Source organism: Sorghum bicolor, chromosome 5, assembly GCF_000003195.3.
Source record: "Sorghum bicolor cultivar BTx623 chromosome 5, Sorghum_bicolor_NCBIv3, whole genome shotgun sequence".
Classification (NCBI taxonomy): Eukaryota; Viridiplantae; Streptophyta; class Magnoliopsida; order Poales; family Poaceae; genus Sorghum; species Sorghum bicolor.
Window position 1 is genome coordinate 5,428,088 of NC_012874.2, and position 17,887 is coordinate 5,445,974.

At 42.5% G+C, this 17,887-nt stretch overlaps 1 protein-coding gene across 2 annotated transcripts; it reads left to right on the forward strand.

The window, feature by feature from the left end:
• LOC8072734 (putative disease resistance RPP13-like protein 1) lies at nucleotides 7,911-17,395 on the forward strand. 2 transcript variants are annotated; one of them, XM_021461346.1, is made up of 6 exons: nucleotides 7,912-8,201; nucleotides 8,333-8,430; nucleotides 8,832-9,883; nucleotides 14,798-16,733; nucleotides 16,837-16,942; nucleotides 17,034-17,395. In XM_021461346.1, exons 3-5 carry the CDS (start codon nucleotides 8,846-8,848, stop codon nucleotides 16,932-16,934), a joined length of 3,072 nt encoding a protein of 1,023 aa, XP_021317021.1. In that variant the 5' UTR covers nucleotides 7,912-8,201; nucleotides 8,333-8,430; nucleotides 8,832-8,845; the 3' UTR covers nucleotides 16,935-16,942; nucleotides 17,034-17,395. The 2 variants fall into 2 exon arrangements, with proteins under 2 accessions (XP_021317022.1, XP_021317021.1); XM_021461347.1 differs by lacking the exon at nucleotides 8,333-8,430 and having other exon boundaries at nucleotides 7,911-8,201.

Consider the following 17,887-nt stretch of genomic DNA (forward strand, 5'->3'; position numbering starts at 1 on the left):
TAACGTACTCTGAGCGTCTCTATGGGTGTTTGATTGACTTGTGCCATCATGAATTTGCACACATAATATGCACATAGATTGTTCCCCCTTCTTGTCTTAAACACCACTGTACGATATATATATATATATAAATATTCACGACCACGACAATAAGAAGGCTAAAAGTTAGCGAAAGTTTGTTAGCTAGTAGAACTTACTTGTGGATGTATTATGTTAAGCGGCGCTTTACATCCACTGAGATGTTCACGGTCAATGAATCTTTCCCAAACCCTATACACAGCCATTGTGGATCGTGAACTAATAATTACAGAGTCATATTATGATATTTTTGTAGCTGAGATCGACATTACGTACCTTTGAATAATGTTTACCATTTGTTGATAATTTTCTTGTGGTTTTCTCATTGAGTCAAAGATTATCAACCGGTTCTTGGGAATTTCAATGACCATGAGTATCCAGTGAAAGCTGTTTACACACACATATATATAGTCAGTCCTATAATATAAAATAAAATATGCATGCACTTAATAACTATATAACTCACTCGAAGTTGAAGGGGAAGAGTATTTTTTGTTTTTCTTTTTGGTTCACAAAGAACCTCATAAGATTGGTGCAGACTTCTGTCTCATGATCTGCTGTCCACACTGCCTGCGGAGCCTTGAAAACAATATAAGGGTCAACGAACCCAATACTATTGTCATTTTTCATTCTGAGCTCTCTCATTTGGTGCCTGCATATATACATACAAATCCTAAGTGTGTAAGGATTATATACATGTAATTAAAGAAGTTAGAAGTATAATAAAAAGAAAAAAATACTTACAGACAAAAGCAGCTGACAAGAGATTTGTCAAGAGCGTCGAGGTGGCATCATTGGTGCAATTCTTCGAACTGCACGTATATGTGGTCATCTCCACGGAAGTAGTGATGTTGTCTAATACGAACAGAAATCCAATTATCTCCCCTTTTAGACGCCTCAATGCACCATTTGTTTATTGCAAACATTTATGTGCCGAGCTCGTGTAAACGCTTAGGGTCAAATAGACTCCTGCCCGGTTCATATCTTGCCCTCCATTGATCAACTACCTCGGCTTTTTCAAATGTTTGGCATCCAAGAATGGCGACAATTTCTTCCATATTTAAACCGCTCTGTCCAAAGTAACGCTCAAGCGAGTCTAGCTCAGACAACGCTAAGGATTTCTTTGGCATCAAGTCTTCATTTGAGCCGTATTGATTTGGCACAATCAGAGGGAGCACCGGTTTTGATACTTCTCCGAGCTGTGGGACCCCCTTTCCTACTCTCTTCTTAGTAGGCTGTGAAGACTTGACCAGAGACCACTCATAGTCCGAAAGTGCTGGCTTTTTCTGAGCTTCACGTTGCCTCTTTTGATGGTCCGCCACCTTCTGTCTCAGTTCCGATGGCTTCACATAAAAGTACGGCTTTTCTGGGTTAAGCCGTTTTTTCCTTTCCTCCTTTATTTTATCAAAAAATTGTTGGACCTCAGATTTGGATGTAGCAATTACCTCCTCTTCTCTTTTCGTAAGGTAATTTTTCTGGCGTCTTAGCTCTCTTTGCTGAGGCAGCCTTCTTTGGAGGTGGGACCGATGACTTCGGTCCTTCTTGGGTGGACCGCTTCTTACTACCTCGCTTTGGAGGCGAGGGGACCGACCGTGCACTCTTTGGAGAGGGCGGTGCAGGCGGTGGAGGTGGTGGGGCCGATCTTTTTGGCATTGGAGAACGCGGTGGAGGAGTTGGAGACCTCGGTGGAGGAGTTGGAGACCTCGGTGGAGGAGGTGGAGACCGTGGTGGAGGCGGTGGCGGGGTCGGTGTGGCCACCACAGGTGTTGGTGGAGATCCAGCATTGTCACCGCCCGCAGCACTATGATGCGCTGGGGAGAGAACTGGACTTAGGTTGGAGGAGTCCCTGCAAAGAAAACAATTACAAGTTTTGTGAGCAAACTTTTTTTTAATTTCAATACATAATAAATAATATAAGAAGTGAAATCACACACAAACCTATGCTGAGGAATAATTATGAAGCGCTTGCGCCAACAAATAAATGTCTTCTCAGCTTCACCTAAGGTCTTCTCTCCGTCTCCCCCTTCTATGTCTAGTGGCACATTGCCACAACCTTTCTCAACCCTATCAACCGAGACGCTAGCATATCCACCAGGTACTGGTCGATTATGGATTCTTGGAGTTCTCGTTCGGTCGATAGGGTTGACAACAGCGATAGCCACCTTTTTGGTGGCATTCCCATCTGGTACATGCAGCTCACAGGTAGTAAAAGCCTCTGTGACATCATCCACGGGGAAGTGTAGCTTCGTGTCATCCTGAATGGTTGGTACTTCCGTGGATGCGCAGCTGCTTTTCAACTGGCCTGGGGGGCTAACATTGACCTCAGGCTGTGATGTACCTTGCCCTTTCGTCATTTGACTAAGTGCTGCTTGCACTTGCCTTTGAATCTCTGCCTGCATCCATTCTTCACGAGCTTTCTCGCGCTCTTGTGACTGCAGAACAAAAGCTTCCAGGCGGCGGATCCGCTCTGCCTTCTCATCCTTCTTTCTCTGGCGGCTTCTGTAGGTATCTTGATCGGCTTGGAATGATTGCAGCCACGGAACTGCCCCATAGCCTCTCGTACGCCCACCGTGTTCAGGATTTTCAAGCGCATAGGTGAGTTCATCCTTCTCCCTGTTAGGCCTGAACTCACCAGACTGAACCGCCTCTCGTGCATGGACTAGTCTCTCTGCTGCTCTAGAGATTTCTTGGCCCCAAACTAGCGCCCCGGTGTCTGGGACTCACCTATCTGCAAAATCTGGGAATTCTCTGTCTATCGCTCTCCACTGGGATCCATCGGCAGGGTGTCTCAGCATATTGTCTATCTTACGGTCTTCTTTATGCCACCGCAACAACTTTGCATTGTCCTTATTTCTGAACAGACGTTTTAATCGTGGTATTATAGGAGCATACCACATAACCTTGGCTGGAATTTTCTTCCTATGACGTTCTTCACCCTCAACATCGCCAGGATCATCTCGTCTAATCTTATACCGTGATGCCTTACATACTGGACATGCATCGAAATTCTCGTATTCCTCCCCACGGTAGAGGATGCAGTCATTAGGACATGCGTGTATCTTCTGGATTTCTAATCCCAAAGGACAGACAACCTGTTTTGCTTCATACGTAGTGGTGGGCAATTCGTTGCCTTTCGGAAGCATCTTTTTTATGATCTTCAATAACTGTCCAAATGCCTTGTCAGATGTACCATTCTTTGCCTTCCATTGCAGCAATTCTAGTGTGGTACCCAGTTTTTTTTGCCCCTCTTCAGCGGTGGGATATAGCGATTTCCTGTGGTCCTCTAGCATGCGCTCGAACTTGGCTTTCTCTTTATCACTTTCACATTCTCTTTGTGCATCACGGATGGCATCACCAAAAGCATCATCGCCCCGATCATCTTCTGCCGCCACCTCTTCTTCATTATCTCCCCCCATTGCAACATCATTGAAGCCACCGTACTGAGCAATAATATTGGCATGGTCCAATTCTTCTTCTTCTTCTTCTTCACCTTCATCCATTATAATCCCGCTTTCTCCATGTTTGGTCCAACAAATGTAGTTTGGTACGAAACCTGACTTTAATAAGTGTGAATGAAGAGTTCTTGAGTTAGAATATTCCGTCAAATTCTTGCACACGGCACATGGACAACACATGAAACCGTGCCTCTTATTTGACTCGGCCACACTTAAGAAATAGTGCACGCCATTAATGAACTCTTCGGAGCGCCGATCGGCATTATACATCCAATTACGAGTTACCATCTGCATTAAATATAACATATATATTATGAAAAAAATGCACACATATAGTTTCTCATCTTATTGCACAACATGTCTAAGATACATAGTTGATTAATTTAGGAAAGCTTGGCTACAACAAATACAATCGCAACTAGCACTAAAAAACCAAAACTAAAATGCACTTAAGCAACATAATTAGTTCGCGTCCGATCCCAACTATAATAGATAGATCATTCGCTTGATCAACATCATTGAACTCCTTTCGTCGGCTCACTGCCCTACCACCTTCAGCCTCAACCACCTGTGCAAAAGATTTCTTAATGTGTTCAATGTATTCTTCCTCCCAGTACCAACCTGTACATCCGCCGGTACCGTCCCACTGAAATTAAAAGAGAGAATCAAAAGTTTAATTAATATCATTTAAAAAAATATGCACATATATAAGCAAATGTCTAGAAATAACTCACATTACGATCTGGACACTTGTAGAATATACGACCCTTGTTTACTTCCTCTTTCGACACTTTGTACTCCATCAAAATCTTCTGCCCACACTTGCCACAAGTAATGAGAGGGAGTTCCGGACGGTATCGCTTTTGAACCCGTTGAGAGACCGAAGACCCGGTCACGGTTGCCATCTACTATCCATACTCAATTTTTAAACAATTATAAATTCCACATTTACTAGTAAACATGTATGATACAATGGACATTATATGTAGTAATCAAAATAAATCAAGTAATATCAACAAACCAATTAATTTGAACTATCCTACTTTCTAAGATCATAAAAATATACTATAATTCATTCTTGCAAACTACATTAATACTAGGTCAACCATGAAATACGATATATATATATATATATGGATACTAATTCATGTGAATGATTCAAAATAACAACGTGGATTTGAGCTAAAAATAATGCGAACATCACAAGCCAAAAACAACATGAAAAGACAAGAAAGACAAAAGTTAGTCACTTCCAAGCACGAAGAGACGATGACGGAGTCGAAGAAGATCAACGATGGGCGTTGGAGATGAAGAACAAATGAAGAACAAGCAAGAAGAAGCTCCAAGAACAACAATAGTGCTCTCGGTTTCAAATGGGCAGACGGGAGGAGGGAGCCGGCCTATAAACCGGAACTTTAGCACCGGTTCAGGGCAAAAACCGGTGCTAAAGGGTTACCCTTTAGCACCGGTTTGTAACAAAAACCGGTGCTAAAGGGTTTGCCTCGTACCGTGGCTCTGGCCGGTGCTAAAGGGACCCCTTTAGCACCGGTTTGTAATACGAACCGGTGCTAAAGGGTCTCTGCCCCGACAGCACCTGTCAGTAGCCGTTGGGCAGGACCCGGTGTTAAAGGGGTCTTTAACCCCGGGCCGCAAAATGGCCGAGGTTTTTAGCCATTTTGGGCATCGACCAATGCCTCATTCTGTAGTAGTGCAGTAGGAATAGGAAAATTCAATTGTGTCCGTTATAGAATTAACGAGATTTGACGGCAATTGATTGACCGTTTTCTCTCTCGCCTATTTATTTCCATCCTCGCGGGCTCTTTCCTACTGTGAACAAATCTCCCTTGTCGAGTTGCGCTGAGTTTTTTCCCGTCCTAAACCACTATGCGCACGGAGATATCGGAAGAGCAGGCCTTAGGAACCGATGCCTCGCATCGAGACACCTGCTTGGGTGTGCGGGCAATCAGATTTTTGGGGAGCGTCTTCCGCGACTGCTTGCTTCGTCTCCTTCCTCGGCTTATTCCAGGCAGAGTCGACTTCTTTCTCAGGGCGGAACGTCTTCTTCCTGGTGGACGTTCGCAGGACTGCACTGTGAACATTTTCCTGCATCGACGGCGGTCCACTACTTTAAGGAACGCACTATGTCGAGCTTCCGGTGCCTTCAGCACTGTTCCCTCCTCTGGGTACAAATTTAATCCGCCTAGTCTATTTTTTCGTATGTCTCTCATCATATTTGCAATGCTTATCACTAGTCTGAGTAGCAATAAAATTGCACACATGCATATATATGTCACCACTTTACTGATTATATTTTTCTAGATTAAATCAAACATTAAAATGTCTATATTTCTAACATTCCAAAAACCTGATATTAGATATTTTTTTAGTGGTTTTGCTGCTACGTTAAAACCGGACAATTTTTATGGTTCAAACTAAAAACAGTGGCGCACGAGAATGGTGTTGTGGTTGACTGCTATGAGTTGCTATCACGCCGCTGAGGAGAATCTAGAACAATTTACTCTTGAGGAGGAGCAAAAGTTTTTGGCGACCGATAGCCTCTTTGGAGGCGCCGTGATCAGTGCACTTGATAAAAAGTATGTCGACAGCTACATCATTTGCACCACTACTAAGAATTTATGGGATGCGCTTGAGGTCAAGTTCGGTGTATCTGATGCTGGTAGCGAGCTGTACCTGTAATTTTGGATTTCACTTCTGTAGCACTTTTCTTTGTATTTAACATTTGTTGTCCAATCATAATTCATAAACTAACTATGCTCAAAAGATTTGTCTCGGAAATTACAGGTAAATTATGTAATTAGTTATTTTTATTTATATTTAATGTTACATGCATACGTCTAAAGATTCGATGTGATAGAGAATCTCGAAAAACTTTAGAATTTTTTTTTTGAACTAAACGGGGCCTAGCTGACTTGGCATCATATTTCAGCAGTTGACAAGGCGCCACAATGAAAAAACCACAGTTAAAACTGTCCAGAGTGAGTTCAAATGGTTTTGAAAGTTGAGGGACTCTAAAAACAAATTTTATGGTTGAGAGGGGACCACAAAATTTGAGGAAGTTAAAAGACTTTTTACTTATGCCTTATTTAGTTGCTGAAATTTTTTGGATTTGCCTACTGTACCACTTTCATTGTATTTGATAATTATTATCCAATCGTAAATTAAATAAGCTCAAAAGATTCATCTCGTAAATTGTAGACAAAACTCAACAATTAGTTTAGATGTGACCAGAAATCCCAAAAAATTTAAAAATTAAACCAGGCCCTAGAAAAGCCTACCTTTCTCGAACTTCCAAACAGAGGAGACACACCTACCGATCATGAAATGCATAAAAAAAAAAGCCTACAGTAAAAAACTGCCCTTGGAGCCCGGCCGCATGCATGTACGGCACAGCTAGTACATTGGGGTAGTTTAGGGCGTTCTCAATGGTAGTTTACAATTAAATAGCTAGATAAAGTTTAGAAATAGTAATAAAAAATATTATAATAAGAGTTACACAAGCTTTGAGAAAGTTATTTTTGTAAACCGTACTAGACTAGCTATTTAATAGTCATTAGTTATTTTTTCTCTCTCTTTTTGATAGGCAATAGAATTCTTCGTAAACTAATTATTTGAAAACCATAGGGACGCTCTTATATTCTATTGTTGTCGCATAACATGGTTAGCACATTGACCAAGACTAGCAACGTGGCTAGCACATTGGGGTCGCCTTCGTCCAACAAATGCTGTCGGATTCATGTGACCGTTTCAGAATCCGGAGCATTCACATGACCGTTTCATATATCCATCATTGCTCCAATCGACTGAGCGAAGTGCGAGGGAGAGGACCGACTGAATGACGGGGACCATTGCCCTCTATGGCCCCAACTGCTTGCTTCGTCTCCTTTCTCGTTTCTAGTGATAGTTGTTTTGAAAACTCCTTAATTTATTCATATAAAGTTGGATCAAGATGTTTTATAACAAAATTATTGAACATGATGCGATCTAACTTTATAGTCGACAAATTTTGTACTATTTGATGAAGCTGTTCAGAGTAAAAAAAATTAGTCTGTCGGCCACTAGTAGCTCAGTTAACTAGGCGGCCATGCCCAACAATAAGGTCACCTTGGTTTCCCAACTGGAGCAGCCAAGCGTAGCCACCGCAGACACACACCTCATGTCTCCTAGCTCCCTTATTCGTTTAAGGCCTTGTTTACTTCCCAAATTTTTTGCAAATTTGCTACAGTATCTCTTTCGTTTGTATGTGACAAATATTGTCCAATCATAAACTAACTAGGCTCAAAAGATTCGTCTCGTCAATTTCGACCAAACTGTGTAATTAGTTTTTATTTTTATTTATATTTAATACTCCATGCATACGTCTAAAGATTCGATGTGATGGGAAATCTGAAAAGTTTTGCAAAATTTTTGGAGAACTAAACAAGGCCTAAGCTGATTCAAGCCCATCCGCCCCAATCCTCGCCATCAGCCCCATCAGCCTTCAGCCAGCCTCAATCAAGCAGACAGTAGCCACGCCCAGCTTCGGCTGCGACTGAAGGACTGCACCGAGGCCAGATCCCGCCGTCTCAAACCTTGCAACTGATAGCCAGCAGGCGCAGTAGTTCCGGTCCAACGTAGTACTTCCAGTTCCATCCAGCCATCGCTCAACAGGTACAAGATCTACTACTTCTACTGCTCCAAACTTGTGTAATCGTTTATATATACTAGTATAAATATATCAATCGCAAATCTAACAATTCGTCATCTCTATGATAATGCAACCACCTGCCTGTCCCGGCCAGTACTCCTCTTGCTTTACACCCCACAAGACCACAAGAGACCAAGGAACTGAAGGACACAGAGCACTCTCCTGTTCCCGCTAAAAATCAAGCTTAATAAGGTGCATATATATGCCTAGTCTCCTCTTGCTTTCCATCTTTGTTTCTCTCTATTTTTGTTTCTTCCAAACACACACAAAAATATACGCGTGCACGTACGGGTTGGGACTGGTGTAGCTGCTCTCAATTTTTAGGTGCACCTGTATATAATATAGCAACATGCATCGTCCATGTATCGGACTTCATTATATTGACGTCTGATGCTCATTAATTTGTCAACTCCGTGCTTTTAGCTTCTGTTACTATGTGCCAGATCTGGAATCCAAAAGTGGATATTCGAGCTCCCTTTAATTTGAATAGTGCCAGGATTAATTACAGGAGGGCTCGATTGATGATTTTACCGTCAAGACTAATATTCATTTAAACAAATCACATGACATTTTTATCTATATTGATTTTGTAGATACAGAACCTGCAATGGCTGTGGTATTGGATGCTTTTGCATCCTATCTGCAAGATATGCTGGTGGAGATGGTTAAAGAAGAGGTCCATCTGCTCTTGGGTGTTCCCGATGAGATAGAAACGATGCGCATCAAGCTCGGGGACCTCAAGAGGTTCCTTGCTGATGCTGACAAGAGGAACATTAGAGACGAGACTGTGCAGTCATGGGTCAGAGAGCTTAGAAATGCCATGTATGATGCCACCAATATCCTTGATTTGTGCCAGCTCAATGCCATGGAACAGGGTACTACCAAGGATATGGGTTGCTTCAATCCCTTGCTCTTTTGTATAAGGAACCCTCTCCATGCTCATGACATTGGTAATCGCATCAAAAGCCTTAATAAGAGGCTAGATGACATTGAGAAGCGTAGCAAAGCCTTCAACTTCAACCTTGCATCTTATGAGGACAACACGAGAATGGTAGAATCCTCCCTTCGTGCTAGGCGGGAGACGACGGGGGAGGATGAGTTAGATGTGGTTGGTGAGAAGATTGAGGAGGACACTAGAAGTCTTGTGGATTTGCTCATAAAGAAGGAGAAAAATGTACATGAACACAAAAATGTTATGGTTTATGCTATTGTGGGAGTTGGAGGGATTGGCAAAACCACCCTTGCCAAGAAGATCTTTAATTATGACTTCATCAAACAAGAGTATGAAAAGAGAATATGGTTGAGTGTCAATAAAGAATTTAATGACATTGATATATTAGAGAGAGCTATCACTGAAGCACAAGGAGACCATCAAGCACCTAGAAACACAAAGGCCGCACTAGTGCGAACCCTTAAGGAAGCCTTGAAGGGGTGCAAGACCTTGTTGGTGATGGATGATGTTTGGGACCCCCATGTATGGGAGAAGGTGCTCGAGCCTCCATTGATAAACTCACTTGCTAGAGGAAGCTGCGTTCTTGTAACAACGAGACATGACATGGTTGCTCGAGGCATGATGGCGGAGGTGCCCTACCACCATGTCAAGAAATTAGAGCATGAAGATGCCTGGTCTTTGCTAAAGAAGCAGGTCCGTACAATGTCAATTCATGCGTTTAATGTGTTTTGTTCTCAAGAATGTGTTATACTTCTAATATGCATATCCTCCTGTTGCAGTAACTTCTATGTCATTAATAAATTTCTTTGCTAGTGTCTTTGATACTTTTTACATGCACAATGGCTAATAGTAATTTGCCAAAAGATACTTATAGTTTGATGACAAGAGTTGGTTGGGGTGTTTTAGTGTTGGAAACAACTCATGCAAGGAATCCTTTAGTCTTGTTCCAATTCCTACTTATTTCTTAGAAGTAGTAAAACCAAAGCAATGGCTCTTTAGTTCAAGTAGCCAAGAAGAAATGCTAGTGGGAAACAACTCATGCACGGAATCCTTTAGTCAGAGCTTGTTCCAATTCCTACTTATTTCTTAGAAGTAGTAAAACCAAAGCAATGGCTCTTCAGTTCAAGTAGCCAAAAGAAGAAATGCCTAGCATTTCAACTATTTTCACTATTACTGCACATAATGTGCAAAACTACAATAAGGTGAAAACTGACACTAGTTGGTATTTTATTTCAACATTGATTTTTTATGAATCAAGGATCTTTAAAGTACTACTAATATGTAACTTATGAAAGTGCAGCACGCTTCAATGAAAAAAATTTAAAGAGAACCAGCATTACTAACAAGAAAAACTTGACTACATCAAGGAACATGTATAATGTTCTTATTTCCTTAATTACATTGCAGAAATGGCGTTAGTTAATTATGATTTGGCATAAGTGCTAACATACTAAACATTCTTATATTTATACGTATATTCACAGATGCTTCACTAACGATGAATAAATTTAAGCTTTCTAAAGTTTTACTATATATACCTCTAAAATATACGAACTTCCAGCATTTAAATTTTGTCATAAATATAATTACTCTGTGAGTCCATCACGCTCAACTCCACCCGCTATGCAATTTTCTATTTAAAAAGAAAAAGTCTACTTAACACCTTACTCTTGGAAATTGTATAATCCACAGTCTGACCTATAAACCAGTAACTACACTTATTATATATTAAAACGCGTCTAAATAACCCTCAAAACAGATTTGAATGCATTTTTGGTCACTCGCATATTACATATGTGCTGATATAGCAGTGACTCAATAAAAATGGGGAAAATGTCTACACAGTCCCCCTAATATATCAACCCTTCATATTTTACGAAGTTATTGCTCCCATTTTTCTACTTTTTGTCGCCTCACCGTCATCTAGCACCCATGTAATTTGGCACATTAGTGAAGCTGCCATAAAGCAATCTTAGGGATTACTTAGATGGTTTTTAATACTTTAAGGGGTAAAATATCTGGTATTACATGTGAGAGAGTGAAGTAGACAACTATAAATAGTTAGGGGGATTAAATAGACTTTTTCAATACTAAAACCAACCATTTATGTCATGTGAATTTACCCAACAACCGATAGAATAGTCAATGAAGAGTGGTTTAACAAGAGGCGGCATGATGGACTTTAGCCTTGTGGATTCATTTTTCCTAAAAGTTCTTGAAAGTCCTTATATTTTGGGAGGGGTTTGACTTTTTAATTTTCAAAATTTAGGAACATAAAAATAAAATTATATAAATTTTATTCTCTCTAATAGTACTTTACAAAGATTTCCCAATAAATTAAATCCATATCAGCTAACCATATAAAGACTGTGGAAGAGACAACAAAATTAGAAAAAGTCTAGCTTCTGATCCAGACCAAGTCCATAGTGCACTTCAAGATACATGCAGACGGGCCGGTTTGGCTGGGTGTCTAACCACCAATCCAGCTTCAGAAAGCCACCTTTAGGCTGTTTTTTTGCCTGTTTGGAGTCCAAAGCCAGATTCCATGGAGCCACCAACCCTCTAGCGAGGCTCCAGAAAAACACGGGGGTGGTCGTTTTTTGGGAGCCTGGATTGGCTTAGCTCTGGTAGTTGTGTTCTCCTCAAGTCCTATCTCAGCCACGCTTACCCCTCCGAATTCACCATCGGCAAGCTCTGCATCTTCTCCAACTCCAGCAGACCACATCTGCTCCTCCTCCAGTGACCCCCATCTCCTCCTCCGGTGCTCCTCCCATATGCAAACTCCCAAGGCAAGGCCCACGCATCAAAGGCCCTTCCTGTTGCACGGCCAGGTGGCGTGCCCGGTACCAAGAGCATAGTCCTCCAGCCAATGTCGTGGAGGTGCTCGCCATGCTCGGTAGTTCCTCCTCTGAGCGGTGAAGAAGTTCCCCCACTTGTGCAGCATCATTCGTGCCAGCTCCATGCCCTCGTCCTCTGCAGATAGGCTATGCTTCATCACCTCGATAACAGGCGTGTTGCGGGGGTGGAGGCATAAGTGGTTTGCCCTGGCCTTAATGTTGATCTTTGGGGCCGCATTGCCCTTCTTCTTCTTCTTGCTGGGGAAATGCTGCATTTGCATGTGCAGGGAGAAGAGCCTCCAACCAAGGAGGTGCACAGTGCAACGAGGAGCACACACATCCTCCTCTAAGCGCAATTGAAGGTTGGGCTCGTGGAGACGTTGAGGTGATGGTCCCGTTTGAGGCACCTCATTGTCAACACAGCTACTAACTACAAGCAGAGCATGCTTTCTGCCACTAATGGGCGGTGCACGCACGGTGTCCGTGCCACGATGGTCTATCCAATTGGCCCGGTGGTCTCAATCACCCTACTCGTTGAGCAGCTGCTCAAGTGCCTGCATGGCTGCGAAGCTCAAGACCTCGGAGCGGCAAGAGGGGTGGATAGGAGTAGTGCGAGGTTCTTAGGGCTGACCTGGGCAAGGGCAGAGCAGCTAGCACCACCATGATGGAGCTCACTACCTGCTCGATATAATGCTTCAAAGGAGGTAACATTACCAGGCTAAGAATATGGTGATTCTATGGAAGGCAAGGCAAGTAATCAAACAAACTCTTATAGAAACTAGGCCAGGGATAACAGTCTAGCCAAACAAACCCATGTTGGCTTGCTAGGGACAGGTCTTGCCTAACCATGCTCCAATCCTAGCTAGCCACGCACCAAGGCAGGGAACCAAATTATATATTGTATGAACCGGTCTAGCCTAGCCATGCTCCAAACGTAGCTATTACATTGGAGAGATTATCTATTGTGTTATCTAGCACTCTCTCCGTTCCATATTATAAGTTATTTAAACTTTCTTGAGCCACCGTATCTCAAATTTGACCAAAATTATTAGAATAATTACAAAAATTTATAACATATAATTGTGCTTCTTTTGTATCATAAATATTATTTTTTATATAAATGTAGTCAAACTTTATATATTTTGACTCATCAAAAATATTAGGATAACTTATAATTTAAGATGAAAGGAGTATATATATATATACGATATGGACATGGACTGATGAACAGTTCTTGTGGCTACGTTTATCCCTACCCTCTAACATAACATTACAACAATGAGTGTCGTCTAAGAGCAATTAATAGAGTATGGACACTGGACCTGAGACAAACCCACAACTGGAGCCTCACTCAATCAACTTGAGAACCCAAGTCCGCTCAACAATTAAGGAGGCTCGGGCCTAATGTATTGACCCAGCATGGGGCTTCGTCTCGGCTTACAATGACCCCAACTTCTTACCATCCTTCCTAGCTGTGTGTATATATATCTATATCTCTAGATTTAAGGTGTATATAATCGGACGAAATGTATATAGGCGAAGTATATGATCATATGTGGGCGAGACGACTCATAGGCCTTGCTTGGTTGAGTTGTGACTTTTAGAAAAGCTGCTATGAGCTGTGACTTAAAAAAACAGCTGTGAGAAAGAAGCTATAGTAAAAGCAGAAGACCGTTTGGTTGCGCAACTGCGGTTTTTGGAAAAACTATAGAATGGACCCTACATGTCATCCCCACCTAACTCAATCCCTCTCTCACTAATGATTGGCCCCACTCATCAGCCTCTTCCTCTTCCTTGTTGCACTTCGTGCACTGGGAGCCTCGAGCCCACCGTCCTAGACCTCGCTGGCCTTGCTCCACCGAGGATGCAGGAAACACGCCGCCGTAGGGAGGAGGGAGAGGACGTACCGCGCGTGGGAAGAAGAGGCTCACGCCGACCGAAAGAGCTCCCATGTGCCGCGCGTGGGAAGCAGAGGCCCACACTCGACAGCACGCAACAGAGGAAGATGCCGCACTGGCCGCTAGCGCTCTTGTGCGCGCCCGCGCAGAGGCCTGCGCCGGCCACTGGAGCTCATTGCGTGCCGTCCACTAGAGCTCCCACGCTTGCCTGAGCAGAGGCCCGATTCTTGTTCCTCTTTGTACAGCGGGCAGTCGATCTCGACCTTGTGTTGCGGGGCTGCTTGGGGGAGCCGGCTGGCCGTGGACCTGAGGCGGGGGCATGCGGGTGCCCTCAGAGTGGGGCACCGATGAGGTCTGGCCCATGCAGGTGGCGGCGGAGCAGGATGCTTGCGAGGTATCTGGGCGGCGCGGGTAGGAGTAGGAATACCAGAGGAGAGATGTCGCCGACTAGAAAGAACGAGAAAATATCGAACCGTTATGTTCATAATCAATGGCAGGTGGGTAATATTTTACCCCCAAAAGCATTTGAAAGTAGGTGGTGAGGTGCTTTTGAAGATGTACTAGAGTGAAAACTGCTTTTGGGCAAAGGTAGTTGTGGCTTTTGGATTCATTGGTTGGCTTTTGGCTTTTGTAAAAACAGAAGTAGGTTCAAAAGCCTAACTAAATGGGTCCTAGTTGCTCTGTAGCGCTATAAACATGTGGTTTTTTGCCCTAGCATGTACGACTACAAGGAAAACACAAATCATAGATAGGTCATATGCTTAAAATATTGTATATGATTTTGCATCCACGAAGAGTATCATTTATATTAATACCAGTTTTTTTTCCTTATCTATAAGTTCGTTTCATTTAATTGGCTTAGCTGCTTGTAGGTGATCGGGAATGGAAATAATGATGAAAAAAATGTTGACAGACTTAAGGAGATTGGAATGGAAATTATAGCAAAATGTGATGGTTTGCCACTTGCTGTTAAAGTAATGGGAGGCCTCCTACGCCAGAAAAATACGAGACAAAGGGACTGGGAAAAAATCCTAAATGATTCTATATGGTCAGTGTCCCAAATGCCTGAAGAGCTAAACTATGCAGTATACCTTAGCTACCAAGATTTAAATCCAAATTTGAAGTCTTGCTTTCTGCACTATGCCCTCCTCACCCAGAACACAGTGTTCTATGATGACAACATTGTTGCCATGTGGATTAGTGAAGGATTTGTTCATGGAAACAGCACATGTGATTTAGAAGCACTAGGAAAAGACTACTATGGTGAGTTAATAGCTAGGAACCTTATAGAGCCGGATCAATTGTACTTGGACCAGGCAGTCTGCAATATGCATGATGTTGTTCGCTCATTTGCTCAATATGTATCTAGAGATGAAGCACTGGTAGCTCAGAAAATTGAAGTTGGCCTAACCAATAAACTTAATTCGCAAAATGTTACTCGGTTATCACTGGAATGCAAAGAATCAGAATCAAATGAGCTAGAATGGAGTTCTCTACAAGCAAATAGATCACTGCGAACATTGATTTTAGTTGGGAAGATGAAGATCAACCGAGGTGATTCGTTGTTGTCTTTTCCATGTTTGCGGACCCTACATATAGAAGATGGAAATTTTGATGCTTTGTCTAAATCTTTGGTCCAACTCAAACACTTGAGGTATTTGTCCATAAGACGCACTGACACATCTAGGCTGCCAAAAAGAATTGCCATGATGAAATTCTTGCAGTGCATTAATATTTCTTACTGTAAAAGTTTGGTGAAGCTTCCACGTGACATTGGAGAGTTACGGCAGCTGAGGTATTTAAGCCTTGTTGACTCAGGAATAAATAGTGTACCGAAGAGTTTCGGTGGTCTAACTAATTTGAGGTTATTGTTGGGGTTTCCAGCCCATGTGGAGGGTGACTGGTGCAGTTTGGAAGAACTAGGACCCCTTAACAAGCTCATGCGTCTTGATATAGATGGTCTGGAGAATGTATCCTCTTCCGCATTTGCTATAAAGGCCAGGCTTCGTGAAAAGGTGCGCCTCAGCTATCTGGTCTTAAAGGGCACCAGTACACGTCGAGGTGCTCACAGTCACAGGTTGGTAAAAGAGGAAGAGCAGCAACAAATCCAGAAGGTGTTTGATGAGCTCTGCCCTCCACCCTGCTTAGAAACTCTGTGTATTGAAGAGTACTTTAGCCAACAACTTCCAAAGTGGATGATGCCTACAGAAATTTCGTCCCTTGGAAGCTTGAGGAATCTATGGATGGAAGACTTGCCTTATTGCACGGATCTACCTGATGGCTTGTGGCAGCTCCCCAGCTTGGAGTTCCTACAAATTAGAAGCGCCCCAGGCATCAAGCGTGTTGGGCCAGAGTTCGTACTACCACACCATCATGAGCACCCAAGCCCTATGGAAAACGTTGGTTCTGATTTGGAAATTGAGGTGGATGAATGTTCTGGCCTCGAGAGGATCAGCAATCTGCCAAATTTGCAGAGCCTCGTGATCTTTAGATGCCCAGGGTTGAAGGTACTAGAGGGTTTGCCTGCACTTCAGAGACTCGGGCTGGAGGACTACGACATGGAAACACTCCCGGGATACGTGCGGAACGTAAACCCAAGGGATTTGCATCTAGACTGCGACATCTCACTGCTAGCTTCCATAGCTAAAGGGAAATCTAGCCCCGAGTGGGACAAGTTCAGCCATATCAAGCATGTGAAGGCATATGCAGATGACGACGACAACAACATTGAAAGGAAGTGGTACGTCAAGTACACGAGAGATCCTTTCAGCTTTAAGACAAACATCAGCCTCCCTGCTGACGCCTCAGGTAAATTAACACACCTGCTGCTTTATACGTTGCCAACTTAGTATGTACATTTCATGCTATTGGAATATCTCGTCACTTGACTGGATGTGCCGTTTAATTTCAGGGGATGAAACGGAGGAAGTGTTGTTGGACGAAGTGGAGGAAACTTCAAGGAATGAAATCGTAGAAGAACATGTCAATGTGGAACAACTGAGGGAGTAATCGATCGAGTATGCTACTACAACTTGTTACTAGTTGCTTGTTAAGCTGTGTCTAACACTGTCAATTATATAACGCATATGGACGACCTTGCCTGCACAGGTGGAGTGTCCGTCTGTGACCTATATGGACAGAAGGATCCTTGGAGTGGCCATCACCTTGACTGAAGAAGTATCAATGCAGACTTTGTGTTGCGATTTTGTTCGCTACTGTTAGACTACATTTCATTTTGAGGCGGTCAGATATTCGACATTGCAAATAAAAAGAGACTGGAATGTCATGTGAACTTGTTCCTTAATTTTTCTTCAGTGATTTGTGTGCGCATTACTGTTCTATTCTGATGCAGTTTACCAGTTGTGAACTGAGAGGCCTGTATGTATGTAAGTTGACTAGTTACAGAACAAACTAATGTTATGGTACAGCTTCATTAAGAAGCTTGCTGATTCATGGTGATATATCTATAATCTATAACTCTTATAAAGCAAAACTTCGCTAGCTATTTCTCATGGCATGTAATGCGTCCACCTCAGTAATCCACTATCATTTGTCACTAGTAATTTCTCTTGACTTGTAAGGTGTCCATCTTAGCATTCCATTATCATTTGCAATTAAAGTTCACTAGCAGTATAATATCCACGTCAGCGAGATACACCATTCACTATAGATACAATCTCCACGATTATGCTAATAAATCTATATATATTATATCATATTCTTGTATTATCAACACCATATATACAGCTTCCTCCATACTCATGGCAACCCGTGGGGAATCTTTCTTGTTCTGTAAATGCAACTTGCTAGTAACTGAATGTATATAACACGGTTCACCGAATTTTTGGATTTTGTCAAGACTCCAAGTGGGTGTTTGAGGCTGTGAACTACTTCTATATATCAAGGCACGTAACATAACCGATAAATAATCCATTGCACAACGTGTTCACTCCTGAATCAAT